The sequence below is a fragment of the Panthera leo genome, chromosome B4 (genome assembly GCF_018350215.1).
Source record: "Panthera leo isolate Ple1 chromosome B4, P.leo_Ple1_pat1.1, whole genome shotgun sequence".
Taxonomy (NCBI): Eukaryota; Metazoa; Chordata; class Mammalia; order Carnivora; family Felidae; genus Panthera; species Panthera leo.
The window spans coordinates 35,710,797-35,726,688 of record NC_056685.1 but is presented as its reverse complement, the minus strand read 5'-3'; the positions used below and the strand labels follow the sequence as shown (position 1 = coordinate 35,726,688).

Sequence of the window (15,892 nt, the reverse complement as noted above, 5' to 3'; positions counted from 1 at the left end):
ACCAGAGGGCTCGCTGGGGCAGAAGCTCTCCTTCTGCTGGTTTGGTACATCCCGTGTGCAGGGGAGTGTGGATGTGCGTCCAAGTCTCCTCCTAGAGAGGTCTGAGGTCTGAGCTCTGGGGAGTCCCTCCTGGCACAGGGCCAGGGGACTGCAGACCTCTTGGGAAACCACACAGACTTCTTTCTGGGAGTTCTGTCTGCACTCAGGTCTGCATCAAGCCAGTTTGCAAGGTACTGTAGGGACACCAGAGATGAACCCGTTAAACAGTGGGGCCAGCAGCTTCTTGAGAAGAAATACATTGAGAAATTTAGTGTTGGTTCATTGGTGATTCAGCAATAGGATATGGATGTATTTCTTAAAAAGTTTATTAACTTAAAAAAATCAACTCATGTTTCATAGGAACACATATTGAATAAATGGAACTGAAATGTCTTTTATAGGAACTGGGATCTGTGATGTTGGCTTGGTAGAACATGGTGCACTTGTGTAAACTTAGTATCATCAATAGTGTGATGTCAAGTTGAAATTAGAATTGGTTACTTAGCCAGTGTCTTTCTTACAAAGCCCATACCCGGAGGCTGAATCTGGGGTTGGGGGGGTGGTATTAATCTGTGGTGATGATAGGAATTCTGGGTGTTGCTCCAGGACAAACCAGAGCAGAGAGAGCAGCACTGTCTTAGATGACCTTCCATTCTCAGGGCATCTCCGGGGCCACTTCCTTCCGCCGTCCCCCAGGACTTTGTCTCTGTTTGGCAGTCTGCTTGCCAGTCTTTGGGTATCTACCATGAGACATTTGGCAAAAAAGGTTAGGATCTTCACTTTATCTCCTGAATGCCCAGATTCTATCCAGTTTTCAAGATCCCACTTCAAACAGCACCTACTCCTTAAAATCTTCCCCACCCCCCATAATTAGTAGTCTCTCTGCCTTTGAACCACAGTAGAGCAGTTGCTACGTTTCTTGAGGTATTCCTTACTCTACCTCATCCCACTGGCTGTGACTTCCTGAGGACAGGGATTCCATCTATAGCTCTTTGAAACAACGCTCACTGTGCTTTACATGAGTGGGCACATGCAAATGTGCAGAGCAAAGCCCCCGTATTGCCTCCTAGGAAGAGGTCAAATTCATGGAAGGCTGTTTCCCGTCTCTGCTCTGTGCTATCCTTGGGGCGTTGTGGCAGATGCCGAGGTGACTAGGCATTCATCCTAATCGGGACTCCATTTCAGTCACAGTCTTGACCCCACTTCTGCTGGCTCCTCATTTTATTGCCCTTAATTGTTTGTTTGTTTGTTCTGGCCCTTATCTTGGCAAACCTTCCTTCCATCTGCCTTGTTTCTCACTTACACACCTTTCCTGTCTTCCTCTGTCTGTCTCCCTGCCTTTGGGCCCCCTTCCTCCAGTCTCCACACCTCTTCCACAGCCTTTATCTCTCCCTTTGCTCCTGTCTGCTCCAGGTTGGGAATTCCTGTCCCTCTCTATTTTTTCTCCCCTCTCTGAGGAGCAGGCCTCTGCCATCAATCACCATCTGAGGCCAAAGGTATTCACCTCCCACCTCCTCACACCTACACAAACAGTTCCTTAGGAAAGACTAAAATGGCGGCAGGGATCGAAAATTCCCTGCACTCGTATTCTACAACCAATTAAAAATTTTATTTTTAAGTAATCTCTACACTTAACATGAGACTCAAACTCACAACAGCCCCAAGATCAAGAATTGCACACTCCACCGACTGAGCCAGCCAGGAGCCCCAAACCACTTTTTTAACAGACTATCTAGGATCTGACGTGTTGGCCACAGAATAAATCTTGGGCATACTTTGCAAGCAATTTCTCTTGGCCTTTGAGAGTCTCTAGTAACCCCATTCTAGACATCGATGGCAAGAGCAGTGGGTTGATACTGCCTTGTCACTCAAGGGCTTAAGCATTTTCCAGATAAAAGCTGCCTAATCCTTGTGACATTCCTATCAGTTACCAAGCTCAATCACACCATTAGTGCAGAAGAGGGACTTAGGGCTTTGCCAAGGAGCAAGATGTAGAACCAAGAAAATATTTTAAAACTTTGTTGCTTTTTCAGTTAGCAGAAAAGGCCAAACATTGAGATTTTCCCCCCTTTTCCTGTAAGAGGAGCTTATATATATTATCAATAGTAAACTATTTGAATATACAAATATTACAGTGTCTCCATAGATGAAAGGTGGAATGAATGTCTGCATAGTGAAGATCCGTGACACTCTTCCTCTTGGATTTGTTTTACGAAAGCTCCGTTCTTACTCTGCAGAGTCGTCTCCGGCTCTCCTTCCCCAAATCTCCCTAAGTGTTTGCTTCCAGTAGAGATGCTTATCCTGTTCCCTTGGTCACTTAGTGGTGGGGTATACAGTTTTAGGCCCTTAATGTTTCCTCTTTCCAGCAGCACCAGATGCCTGACCTCCCTCTCCAAACCGAGGACCATTTCCAGAGGAATGTCAGGCCCCGGCTCAGACTGGGGGATTTGTGCCAGAAGGGGGTAATTGCAGACCCTGTCTTTGAAGTGCCTGTTGGAATGGGGTGTTGGTTCCTTTATGCCCTGGGCCTGGAGCTGCCAGTCAAGTGCTGGGCCTTTAACGCTAGGGAGGAGGCTCCTTCCTTCTCCACCCTAAGCTGTTTTTAAGCCCCAAGATTGGAGTGCAAAAGTGCTAGTCATCCTGACTCCCTTCTGGGTGGCCCTGGCCAGATTACTGAGCCTCTCTAGAGCTTCAGTTCCTCCACCACAAAATAGTGGGGATAATTCCACACCAGAAAAAAAATCAGGAAGAGTTTTGACAATAGTAAGATGAGCTGATGATGGTTAAGCTATTTCTTGCACCTGCAGTGGTCTCTGTGCAGTGCTGAATAAAGACACAATCTGGGGACTCTTGAAAAGAAATCCTAGAGAAACCCTTGAAAAAATGAGTCCCGACTCCGTCCATGACAATAGCTGTGGCATAAGAAAATGTTTTGCAGCGGGCTTGCATTTTTATCTTGCCATCTGTACACCCAGGCCTGCCTCCAGGGCTATTGGACACAATGCATCGGTATGCTTTCATTGAAAAGCACTTTGTAAGCAGCTTTTTGGTCTACGCCTACTTTTAAAATTTTGATTTGGCATAACCCAAGTTCAAATCCACTCCACATTGTTGTGGTTCAGTGGCTTCAGGGATTTGTTTTCAAATACATCACCTCTGTTAGTGGGCCCACTGACCTACTCTTGCAGTGCACAGGGCCTTACCTCTCTGCCTCCACACTCAGCCCCTCCAGGGGGGACGGGGTCTGTGGGTGCTGTGGTGCAAGAAAACCGTCTTGTTCACAAACACCGTGTGGTGTGTGGCGAGGCCCCTCTGACTGTGGAGTTGAGGACCAAATGTTAACACAGAAAAAGGGACTGTTTAGTTCTTAGGGGATTTGGCAGAGTCAGAGAGAGCTTTTTGCTAACCAGGGCCATGCCAGCAGTTTCTGTGACAGGCTAGCAGTACGACTGGATTTTTTTTTCCCCGATTGTATTCCATATGATGCAAAAGCTGGACACTGTTTGCTGGTTTGTGTTTGTTTGTCTGAGACTTTGGTCAAGATAGAAATATCCCTGTTTTCCTGATGGTAAAGATGACACATTGATCATAACAAGTTTCAAGTAATAAGCAATGGGAAAAAGGGAGCACCTGGGTGGCTCGGTTGGTTAAGCATCTGACTTTGGCTCAGGTCATGATCTCACGGTTTGTGAGCTCGAGCCCCACTTCTCTCTCCACCCCTCGCCTGCCCCTCACTCATTTATGCCCCCTTTCTCTCTCTCTCAAAAAAAAAAAGCACAAAAAAGAAATGGACAAAGTAGAAAGGGCAAGTGCACCAGATGCCATCCTTATAGCTGATCAGACACAGACACTGCCTCCCCTGTGTTTTTCTATGCGGTGCTCCCTTTATCCACTTTCGATTTGGGTGACTGAGGATCCTGGAAAGATCTTTCTATACTTTTGAAAAACTACTCCTCACCTCCCCAACCATTAGCCGTCTTCAGTATTTGGCCTGTGGCACCCCCAGCCACACTCTTGACATCTTCCAGCAGCATGCTCCCTCTCATTGCCTTCTTTCTCCTCCCCTCAGGCTGTGTATAAGATGGCAGACGTGGCCTGCAAATGCCACGGCGTCTCAGGGTCCTGCAGCCTCAAGACGTGCTGGCTGCAGCTGGCCGAGTTCCGCAAGGTGGGGGACCAGCTGAAGGAGAAGTACGACAGCGCGGCCGCCATGCGCATCACCCGCAAAGGCAAGCTGGAGCTGGTCAACAGCCGCTTCAACCAGCCCACCCCAGAGGACCTGGTCTACGTGGACCCCAGCCCTGACTACTGCCTGCGCAACGAGACCACAGGCTCCCTGGGCACTCAGGGCCGCCTCTGCAACAAGACCTCGGAGGGCATGGATGGCTGCGAGCTCATGTGCTGTGGCCGCGGCTACGACCAGTTCAAGAGTGTCCAGGTGGAGCGCTGTCACTGCAAGTTCCACTGGTGCTGCTTCGTCAAGTGCAGGAAATGCACTGAGATCGTCGACCAGTACGTGTGCAAATAGCCAGCGAGGGCCCACTCCTCTGGCCTCGCCTCTGCTCTGCCTCACAAAGTTTATATTATAGAAATCTATATAAATCTATTTTATATTTGTATAAATAAATGGATGGATGATAAATAATTAAAAGAAGAAAATGGAAAGGAAAAGCTTATTTAAGAGACGCTGGAGACCTTTGAGGATTGAACTGTGCTGGTTCTCTACTCTGGGTGGGTGGGGAAAGGGGATTCTCCCCCTCCCTCTGGTGGGTCCTTGCAGTGGGTAGGGACTCGGGGATATTCACTGTCAGGCCACCACGGCCTCGAGGAGACTCATGGTGGTTAGATGGAGAAGATGCTTTTGTCTGAAGTCTGGAGTCTTTGCTGGGTGGACAGCCGCCCTGTGACCCCCGTCGTTAGCCAGGAGGCCCTGTGCAAGGTGGCAGAACTCAGCTCAAACCATTGCATCCTCAGGGTCTTGTCAGAAAACCGATCATTTCTGTAAGAGGCCCAGGGCTTGCTTACCCTTGGGTTTATGTGCACCCTTGCAGAATCCACAGTTACAGGAACGAGGACAGGTCCCATGTCATCTCTGACCGGTGGCCACAAAGTAGACCTGCATCTCCCCAGACTCCTGGGCCTGACTTTCCAGCGAGAATTATTCTCCCTCCACAGTTCACTAGCTCCTGCAACCCATTCCCTGTGCCGAGGGGAAAGCGAGTCCCTTGGCCTGACTTGTTAGGAGACATGTGAACGGAGTATTTGTGCCACAGCTGCAGAGAGCCAGGAGCATAACTGGACCAAGTGAACATTGATTGCACTGTGCTCCCGCAGGGAGGGGCAGCTGGGGTGTTGCTGTCACTTCCTCCGTCACGGGGGCCCCACCAATGACAGGACGCGTGGCCAAGTCAGGCTCCGCTGGCCCGGCACCGTCTTTTCATCTCTGCCCCAGATGTACAGTTTCTCTCTGATATTAAATACCCTTCACTGGAATTTCTCTCCCTTTCCTTTTTGGACACGCGATTATGTTTCATGAGTCTCCTTTTATGTTTGATCTGATCCTTAGAACCCTGCTCCACGGTGCACGTATGGGAGAAGGTAAGGGCATGGAAATGCTTTAGAATTCTAGCCTGGTGGTTGGAGACAGAATAGTATGAAAATTAAGTAAGTTTATGCATTTAAGCACTCTCCCCAAGGGTTAGCCCAAAGTTAAATACTCATAAATGATAGCTATTAGTATTACTATTATGAAAAAAATATCACAATTATAAGCAAAAGAATTCAGAGATTTCAGTTTAAACCTCATGTCTACCTTCCCTTCTTCCATTTTACAGCCCACCCAGTTATCCCTGGTTTGGTCACTGGGTCCTTGGTAAAGCACAGGTGATGGGGACACTCTCTGCAGCCTTCTCTATGTTGTGATCTCCTGTCTTGGACTCCAGGATGTGGAGACGGGAGAGAGAGGGAGACAGAGTTCAGGGGTGATCCACAAAGGGAGATGTTATATTGTAGAACAGGAGGAAGTAGTTATGGGGAGACACATTGATCCAGGTGCAACGGAGTGGCTAGCCTGCAGGTGACCCAGTAAGTAACCACATAAAAACACCAGTTTTATTCTAGAAAAGTTTACTTCTGGGGAAATAATGGAATTAAAGGAGTTAACTTGGGTTGTAATGAACAAATTATATTGCAAAACAATGTGAAAGAGGTTCTGTCTGAGGGTATTCATGGTCATGTATACTACTTGTATCTTCAGTGCCTAAAGAAGAACCTTCTGACTCGACATCAAAGAACACCAGACCTAGGGTTATTTCACTAGTAACTGCTCCTCACACTGTTACTCAGATTCCTTTGGTTGACATTTTCAAGATGAGTAGTCCATGAAAGAAAGGGATTGAACTCATCTGGCACACACAAGATCAACGCTGTGTCCTCATCTTCATTAGTTGGCATTTAGCCAAACTAACGTGGTCACACAGACCAGCCATGATAATAAGGGTTTTGAAACACTGGCTGGCATTATTTCCTACATCACTGTTGTAACTCCTGGAGAGTTACCTTATGTCAGGTGCTCAAAGTGTCTAAGAGCTGAAATCCAATTCATCTTTAGAAACTTCAGGAAATTAGATGACAGTGACTGGTCCACAAAAAGTGACTTTAACGTTCGTGAAAAGGAGATAGATCATCCCTGTTGTGTTGAGGTTTTCCTGCAGAGTCATGGCAAGGGGACTGAGTAAATATTAAATGTTTTCTTGAGAAAGCAAGTCACATGTTCCAATACCAATGTGACTGTTGCAGCCGTTGACCACCAAGGTTAGGAAAGATTTAACCTTCAAAATAGATTGGGATGGAGTAATAGTTACATGCTTGTTAAATCCTGATGAAATGGCAGTTGTCTGTGTTGTGACCAGTAATGCTGTAGGAATGTGGCTGGAAAATACCAACCTAAGAAAATGAGATTCTGCTCAGAACCACACAGTGTTAGAGCAGGAACAGAAGGTGGCAGTCAGATCTCCTGCTCCTGGGTTTCCAGATAAGGGCCTCCAAATCTTGAGTAGGTCCCAAAGTCTAGTGTGTGTAAAAATGCAGAGGCCTGGGCCTCCAGCATCAGAGATTTTTATTCAGTTGGTCTGGAGTGGAGCCAGGACAACTGTCTGAACCTTTAACAAGACCCTGAGGGGATCCTCTGCTGATGGTCCAGGCACTACACTGGACCTATGGTCAGTAAAAATGAGCCCAACATCCACAGGGAGACAGGCATCTGAGTCGTCTCAGCAACGCTGTGCAGGATTATTTCCTGGTACCTGAAATTTATTATGGTTAACCTAGAGTCTAACTGAAAGCGCACTGCATTGGATGTAATGCCTGGACCAAGAAGTCCTAACCATCTCAGGGATCCTTTTTATTGAGAGGGGAAAGAGCATTCTGGCATAGAGCAGAACTGATTTGCCCTGGGATGTTCTACCTCCCTCTTCTGCCTAGGACTGGTCGGGGGAAACCTACAGATCTATTACAAATATAGTACGGTCATATTTGCTTAACTGTCTGCATGTATTCACCTTGTCTTCAAGATAAAATTCGGAGAAAGGTATGTCTGACTGCCTCCACTTAAAAGTAGATAAGCGGGGGGCGACGCCTGGGTGGCTCAGTCGGTTGAGTGTCCAACTTCAGCTCAGGTCATGTTTCGTGAGTTTGAGCCCTGCATTGGGCTCTGTGCTGACAGCTCAGAGCCTGGAGTTTGCTTACGATTCTGTGTCTCCTTCTCTCTTTGCCCCTTCCCCACTCATACTCTGTCTCTCTCTGTCTCTCAAAAATGAATAAACATTAAAAAACATTTTAAAAAAAAGTAGATAAGAGGGTAGGACGGCAGTCACAACCAGGGTTAAGATGAGGGTGGGCCTACATTCATAAAAGCGTTCTGATGCAAGTCTCTCAAGAACTTGGATTTGAAACCCTAATTTGGAGAACTCAGTGGTCATCCGCTGCCTATCCTCTGAGGTCAGAGACAAAACCTGCTATTTGTATTAAAACCCCAAATTAATTATTGCTTCTGAAATTCTGCTCTGCTCACTGTCTTACTTAAGCTTTGTCATTTGCTGGAGTTCTAGGAGCTAGCAAGACATCTGTGGTTGAGATTGCTCCACGAGATACAGATCTCACAGCTGCAGTAGCTTATCAAAAAAGAAATCTATTTCTTGGGCAGAGAGCCGCACGATCCAGAGAAGGTGGAAGAAAATAGTCATTTTCATCTTAAAACAGGCTCTGACGCATAGCCAGACCCCACTGACACTGGTCACATGTATTTTGGGAGAACTTCAGTGTGTGTATGTGTGTCTGTGGGTGGGTGTGTGGGCATGTGCATGCATGCTCATGCACACCCATGCACACAGGAATGAATGTTTTTCATTAATTTGGGAGGAGAGATGGGGAGGCACTTGAGGCAAGGAAGCTGTAAAAAAAAAAAGTAAAAATAACCATCATTTTTTCTGGCTGAGATGTTGCAGGATGTGGATTGTCCATCTTTATTGGAAATCTTTGCTCCTTGGTTGGCTAGTGATGACAAACTTCCTATCTCTAGAAGGGATGTTGGGAAGCTGAGAAGGGCCACCAGAGACATGCTTGCTAAATATTTTCCTTACTCCTTTATAGCAAAGGAATCCCTGCGCTGTATTTATACCAAAACAATAAGCAAAGGCTGCTTTCATTCCTGGTTTTACATGAGAACTATGGGTAATTTGCCCATAAATAGGGAGATATGAGGGTCAGACAGGCAACAGGGAAGACTGAGCTCTCCCACGTTTAATTTTCTAGATTGTTTGAGAGTTTGGGCATTCACCCTGTAGATTATCCACATTCTTTGCTTTCTCCCTCCTGCTGCCTGCCTTTTGCTCTTCAATCTGTTCATTTGCAACTCTACCAGAGGCAGCAACAGAAGATAGAACCAAATCAGTTCATTTGGGCCTCCTAAGTAGTTTTGATAAATAACTGAGTGGGAAAAGGAGTGGCTAAAATTAGATTTTAAAATTATCTGTGAATTTAATGTGTCACTTATGTGTATTATCTGCTGCTCCCCATGATAACTGAAAATAGACTGAAGCTGTCCACAGCCAAAGCAGGTAGGAAATCACAGTATCTATTAAGAGAGTTTGTCTAGGTGTGGGGCCTATCAGCAAAGCATCAGAAAGGGCCTAAGATGTAAAAGAAAAGACACTATAGAAAGGGTGAAGCTTTTTTTTTTTTTTTTTTTACCATTTAATTTAATTTATTTTTAAAATTTACATCCAAGTTAGCATATAGTGCAACAATGATTTCCGGAGTAGATTCCTTAGTGCCCCTTACCCATTTAGCCCATCCCCCCTCCCACACCTCCTCCAGTAACCCTCTGTTTGTTCTCCATATTTAAGAGTGTCTTATGTTTTGTCCCCCTCCCTGTTTTTATATTATTTTTGCTTTCCTTCCCTTATGTTCATCTGTTTTGTATCTTAAAGTCCTCATATGAGTGAAGTCATATGATATTTGTCTTTCTCTAATTTCGCTTAGCATAATACCCTCCAGTTCCATCCACATAGTTGCAAATGGCAAGGGTGAACCTTTTTTAATCCAATCATATTGTAAAGCTAAAAGGAATGAATATTGTTTTAAGTGTCCCTGGCCCTCCAGTACATTTTCTAAGATGCCCAGCGTGTGCCCTATCTGTTGGGTCAATCAGTCCTTTGGCTAGTACATGATTTGAAGTTTATATCTTCTCTCATATACTTATACCATTTCCAGAGACTGTTTAAGTGGAAGAGAAGTTTCATGAAGAAAGGATTTTGAAAAATCTCTCGTGCTTCCAGCTATGTCTCCCAGAACTTTAAAAAGTGCCTAGTGCAGAGGAATATTCAGTAAATATTTTCTGAATGAATGAATGAATGATGATTCTTACTGAACAGATGAGATTAACTGCCCAGGCCATTGTGTAGTTTGTGCTCTCACAGTTGTAAGCAGCAAAAATCAACTTGAATCAGCTTAAAGGGAGTCAGGTAGTATAAGAGTTAGGAGAGTCTCATTGACTCCAGGGTCTTTGCGGGGCTGAAGACAGATACCTTGGCTCTCTCTCCCTCCTCCTCACTCCTCTGTGGTCTGCTCTCCTCTGTGCCTCTGCAGACCAGCTTCCTCTGCCCCTCATGGGGAAACATGGCAGCCAACAGAATCTGAGTTAACAAGCTCCAGCTCCAGCCATGGGAAGTGACTCTGAATCTCTCCTAAACCTTGTGCCAAATTCCTGGGCCAGGGCTCTCTCCACCATCCTGTGACCTTACAGTGGTTCAGGGTCAATGAAGTAGAGGAGTTTATGAATTCATCCAAGGGGCACCTGGGTGGCTCAGTCAGTTAAGCATCGGACTCTTGATTTCAGCTAGGGTCATGATCTCACAGTTCATGGGTTCGAGCCCCTGAATCAGGCTCTGTGCTGGCAGTGTGGAGCCTCCTTGGGATTCTCTCTCTCCTTCTCTCTGCACCTCCCCTGCTCTGTCTCTCTCTCTCACTCTCAAAATAAATATTTTTTAAAAGTAAAAAAAAAAAAAAAAAAGGAATTCATCCAAGCAGGAGAAGCCACTCCTTTCTCCATCAATTTCCCTGATGACAGATCAGACAGCATGTATAATCTAGCTTGTTGTTGTGCATGGAAATACCTAGGTGTTTGTTTGTTTGTTTGTTTTTCTGAAATAACCTAAGCAATTCGCCCTGGGAATGCTCATGAAGAGTCTTTTATCTGTGGAAATGCATAATTATGGGACAAGTCCTGAGACTCTTCTCAAAGAGGTAAAAACCTGAGCCCAACAGTGTGAAGAGGAAGGCTCCTGTTCCCTAAATCACTGCAGGGATGAGATGGATGCCCATTGATGTGTCTGACAGACACAGAGGAGATGAGGATGCTAAGAAGCAGATGACTAGATAAGACTCAGTGACAACGCCTGGCTGACATTCCATCCCGCAGACGTAGCAATTTTTTTTACACTGAACTCTATTTGAAGAGTCAGCCATTCCTGTTAATGATTTAAAGATATCTTCCTTTTGGTGGTGTAACTACAATGTCAAATGCTTCCTTCATACTTTCCCTAGTTCTTCGAAGTCTAAGTACACGCCAAAAAGAACATGTAAGAGATAAAAACAAACAAAAAGAATACGTATGAGAGATAAGGATTACAAGATTTTTCTGTAAATCTTCCATACCTCCCAAGGAGTGACACAGCAAACATCTCAAACTTTACCCATGCCCTGTGGCTAGCCTTCTTTTGTCCTTTTTGCTTTGAGAGCACAAGCCATCCAGCCTTCAAATCTTGAGCTGCGGACAGGGAAGACCCATTTGTAAGGTAGAAAGTAATTCCTCTCACACTTGCAAGGTGCTATGTTTCCTTCCTCATTTGACGTTCTGACTGACAGAGCTAACGGCTCATCTGCCGGCGCCAAGACTGTGGGCTCACGAGGCTCCCTCTGGGCGCTGGGCTGTGCTTCTATCTGACCACACGGAGTCGCTGTTTTACCAGTTCTAGCCAGACGTTTGCGTGGCTCACACCTTGGTTCAACAGTTGGGCAGTGGGGTCCTGGTGAATTAATGGCAGAAACGAAATCTGAACATCAAACGAAATCTGACTTTTAGATTTTTATTTGTTTGTTTGTTTGAACCAATTTGGAAAGAGGTGTTATTCTACTTATTTTTAGAGATGAGTGTGGAAAGTAATAGAGTTAAGGAAACCATGAGATTAAAAAATCAAGCAACCGGGCTGCCTGGGTGGCTCAGTCGGTTGAATGTCCACCTCTTGGTTTTGGCTCAGGTCATGATCGCAGGCTTGTGGGATCAAGCCCCATGTTGGGCTCTGTGCTGAGCATGTAGCTGCTTGGGATTCTCTTTCTCTCTCTCCCTCTGCCTCTCTTCCCCACTGGTAAAAAAAAAATTGTTTAAATCAAGCAACCATTGGGGGAGGGAGAAGGAAACCATGAGGACAATGCCTAGTCCTGCTTGGCTGGGCCACTGAACTTGAGTGATGACAATGGAGTGTGGGTCAGGGAAGTGGCTGCATACTGGGCATGCCTTTGGCCAAAGTTTATTCCTTGCTCTTAAGTAGTTTCTATGCTGCGAAATACTTTGCATGCTTTTCTTGAAGGTTATCATTATAGACGTGGGGAATAATTATAGCTACCAATTATCTAGTGCTTACTGTATACTGGCTGCTCTATATATATTACACATAATTCTCTCAGTACCTCTGTAAGCTAGGCATTATTATCCACATGTGACAGATGGCAAAACTAAGACTCAGAGAGGCTATGTAATATCATTTGACTCACACAGCTAATAATTGATGCTGACACCGGAGCTCTTTCTTGTTCCTTAGTGGATTTCTGGGTAATTATAGCATCTAGTCACCTGAAATAAGAGGTGCCTATTTCCTTTTAAGTCTCAAGGTGTGTACAGTAATCTTCCTCATCTAGCCAGCATGAATTTTGGATGAGAAGAGCGACTGAGGAAATTTCTTTTGATGGGGCACATGGTGGAAGGAACTTGGTGATCTCAAATCTAAAGTCAAAGGACGGGGGTGCCTGGCTGGCTCAGTTGGTAGAGCATGTGACTCTTGATCTCTTTTGATCTCAGGGTTGTGAGTTTGAGTCCCATGTCAGGTGCAGAGAGTATTGAAAAATAAAATCTTTTAAAAAAATTGAAAAGATAAAGTAAAAGGACAAAGCATACAGAGCCAATTACAGGAAATCAGGCACAAAATGACCAGAGTATATTTATGTACATGTTGAAGCAAAGAGAGAGCTGTGTATTGCTGAACTTGGGGAGTTACATGTCTAGGACCGTGCAACCAACTAGGCAACTCACAGTATGAATTACAGAGCTGCCTTTGTGGTGGGGTCATTGTACACAAGAGAAGTGGCTTTTTTTTTTTTTTTTTTTAAATAAGCTCCACGCCTGACATGGGGCTTCAACTCACAACCCTGAAATCAGGAGTCATGTGTTGTACCGACTGAGCCAGCCAGGCACCCCAGTTTTTTTTTTTCTTTGCGAATCTTAATTTGTTCTGGCAATGTAAGTAACACAGCATTAGGACTTAAGCCCTCAGGCTAGGTGAGACATTGTGGCCCTTGGAGAAAGCACCAAGCTGGCAGGAGGCGGTGAGATGGACTCTTCATGGAAAGGGGATGAGCCATACAGATGAACAATGGGTAGGTTTCATGTGTCAAATCCCAAGTGCTAAGAGGGAGAGGAGGAACTGTCCCAGCCTTAATGTGGAGCTTTGAAAGAAAAAAATACCCTTCCTTTCAATTATTAAGGACAGGTCTGAGGGGGAAGGGGACAAGTCAAGTTGCTCATCGCTTGCCCTTCTATGGACCTACAGGGTCTATGAACAGAGGAAAGAATGGGGTTGGCTGGTGGGAGAGCAGGGGTGGGAAGGGGAGTCACACAGTTCCCTGGTTTATGAGTCAGTCCCTGTGCTGGCCTTCATCCCCCAAAGCCAAAGCAGCATCTCTTCCTTCTGAGGAGATGGCCTGAGCTCTCAGGACTGGATGCGTCAGCTTTCTGGCCTTCCCCATGATCCTTGGTTACTGGGATTCCCTTGTATCTCAAAAGCCTTGGAACAGTAAAGTCTCTCTCCAGGAATTTCCTTTCCAGTCAAAAAGCAGCCAAGTCTCCTGGCAGAAATGTCCTTTCCCTACCAGCAGGGTGGAAATCTGGCCAGTCCTCAGGAAGGGGCCTCAGAGGCCATTCTCTTCTCTGCTGCTTCCCCTGTATTTACCCAAAGGAAAACTCTCTTTCCATTGCCTTTCCCAGGTATTAGGAGTCTGAGGTTTTGAATAATAGTGGTCTTTACAATTCACAAGGGCTCTAAAAATGTCTGATGGCAAACAGACAAAACCATGAGCTGAGCTTCTGAACTTCCGTTCCCCAAGTGCTCTTCCAGCTGTCCAGTCTCTATGCCAGGACTTAATTCTTCTTCACAAAGAAGTAATTTCTACCGCAAGGAAAGGAGACAATCTGAAATACTTTTGAATTACGTGACCCATTCAGCCATTTGAAAGGCCCCATCTCCAAACCCAGTATAGCCTTGGCCCTTGACTAGACCAGTCAAAGCGTGGAGGCTGTGTGCTCCACAATGGGGTCAGAGGCACTGTGGGGACAGTGACACTGAGGGCAGGACACTGAGGGCAGGGCACAGAGGGTGTTTTGATGCCAAGTGAGAATGTGGAACTCTTCTCGTCACACTTGCCAGGTGTGCCCAAGGGAGTGTCTCACCCGGGCATCTGGGCTCAGAGCAAGAGTAGGGGAGTGCTGTGGAGTGAGCAGCTCTTGGGGTTCCCCATCCTCCAGCTGCTCGGGGAGAAAGGAGCCCCGGTCAAAGCAAGATGGGGTTTAGTGTCACAGGAGAGGAAGCTTGAAACGGACATCAAGCAGAGCTTGGATTGCAGCTGGTTATTTTGAGTTCAGTCTGAAGCAATGCTCTCTCTGTCTAGTGTGTGGAAACAGTGAAATAAGCAGTTATGTTCCCCTTTTGGTGGTGCTGGTAAGGAGGGAGTTCATTGCTTGCTAGGCACTGGTTCCTCATTGCTTGCCCTCGATCTGGCTGAATTGAAAACTTGGGACTCTCAGGATCTAGACCTAGAGATACTGCTGAGTGAATCTGGGGTGGGGCCTCGGAACCTGTGTTTTATTTTTTTTTATTTTTTTTTTTTTTAAATTTTTTTTTTCAACGTTTTTTATTTATTTTTCGGACAGAGAGAGACAGAGCATGAACGGGGGAGGGTCAGAGAGAGAGGGAGACACAGAATCGGAAACAGGCTCCAGGCTCCGAGCCATCAGCCCAGAGCCTGACGCGGGGCTCGAACTCACGGACCGCGAGATCGTGACCTGGCTGAAGTCGGACGCTTAACCGACTGCGCCACCCAGGCGCCCCAACGGAACCTGTGTTTTAAAAAGACCCCTTGGGTGATTGTGCTCAGCAGCAAGGTTTGTGAATTGCTGATAGGTTACCATGTCTTACACCCAAGTGTTCCATGCAGTAAGATTGGCTATTGGCAGGAACAGTTGGGCTTAGAAGTGTGACCCAAGTCCCAGGGTGTTAGAGGTCTGAGGATGGGAATTCAGAGTCAATCATCAATGTCTACTCAAGAGTCAACTGGGAGGGGTGCCTGAGTGGCTCAGTCAGTTAAGCATCGGACTCTTCATTTTGGCTCAGGTCATGATCTCGTGGTTCCTGAGTTCGAGTCCTGCATTGGGTTCCACGCTTTCAGTGCCACATCTTCTTGGGATTCTCTGTCTCTCCCCCTCTCTCTCCATCCCTCCTGCACATATGTGCTCTCTCTCGCTCTCTCTCAAAAATAAATAAACTTAAAAAAAAAAAAGAATTCTCCCCTACATTTGACAAAGGCCTAAAAAGAGAAAGAAAAAGGGTGAACTGGGAGGGAGACTGGTAAACTGTCCCGGATTAGAATCTCCCAAGAGACTAAGAGCAGTACAGTCTGTCCCCAGATCCTCCTACATGAGAAGATGTGTAAATGTAACCTCCTAGACCCGTTTCTAATCTCTACTGTGGTCAGTTGACTCCCCTAGTTTTGGAGAGTTGCACCAGACACAGCACGCACAGGCAGCACTGCTCTCAGATTGTACAAGACTACACGCCTTGTGTGCAGATCTGGGCAGACCTGAGAGATAAGAGCTCAAGAGAAGCCTCTGAACGTTGTGGGTTCCCATGCCAGCCAGAGCAGGGCAAAGCTCTGCTGAACTGAACAGTTGCACACACTGGCTGGCTCTGCCCCAGGACTGACTGGCAGAAGCCAACTGGGGCTTTGTGTTCTCTAAGCAAAGTGCCCA

General features: G+C 46.1%; 1 protein-coding gene across 1 annotated transcript in view; it reads left to right on the top strand.

Moving 5' to 3' along the window:
- WNT5B (Wnt family member 5B) overlaps positions 1–5,521 on the top strand; it is a 104,908-nt gene extending 99,387 nt beyond the window's left edge. The window contains exon 5 of the mRNA XM_042945436.1: positions 4,109–5,521. Within this exon, the coding sequence (XP_042801370.1) occupies positions 4,109–4,567 (459 nt within the window). The 3' untranslated portion in view covers positions 4,568–5,521. The remainder of the gene's footprint in view (positions 1–4,108) is intronic.
- The last annotated feature ends 10,371 nt before the right edge of the window (positions 5,522–15,892 follow it).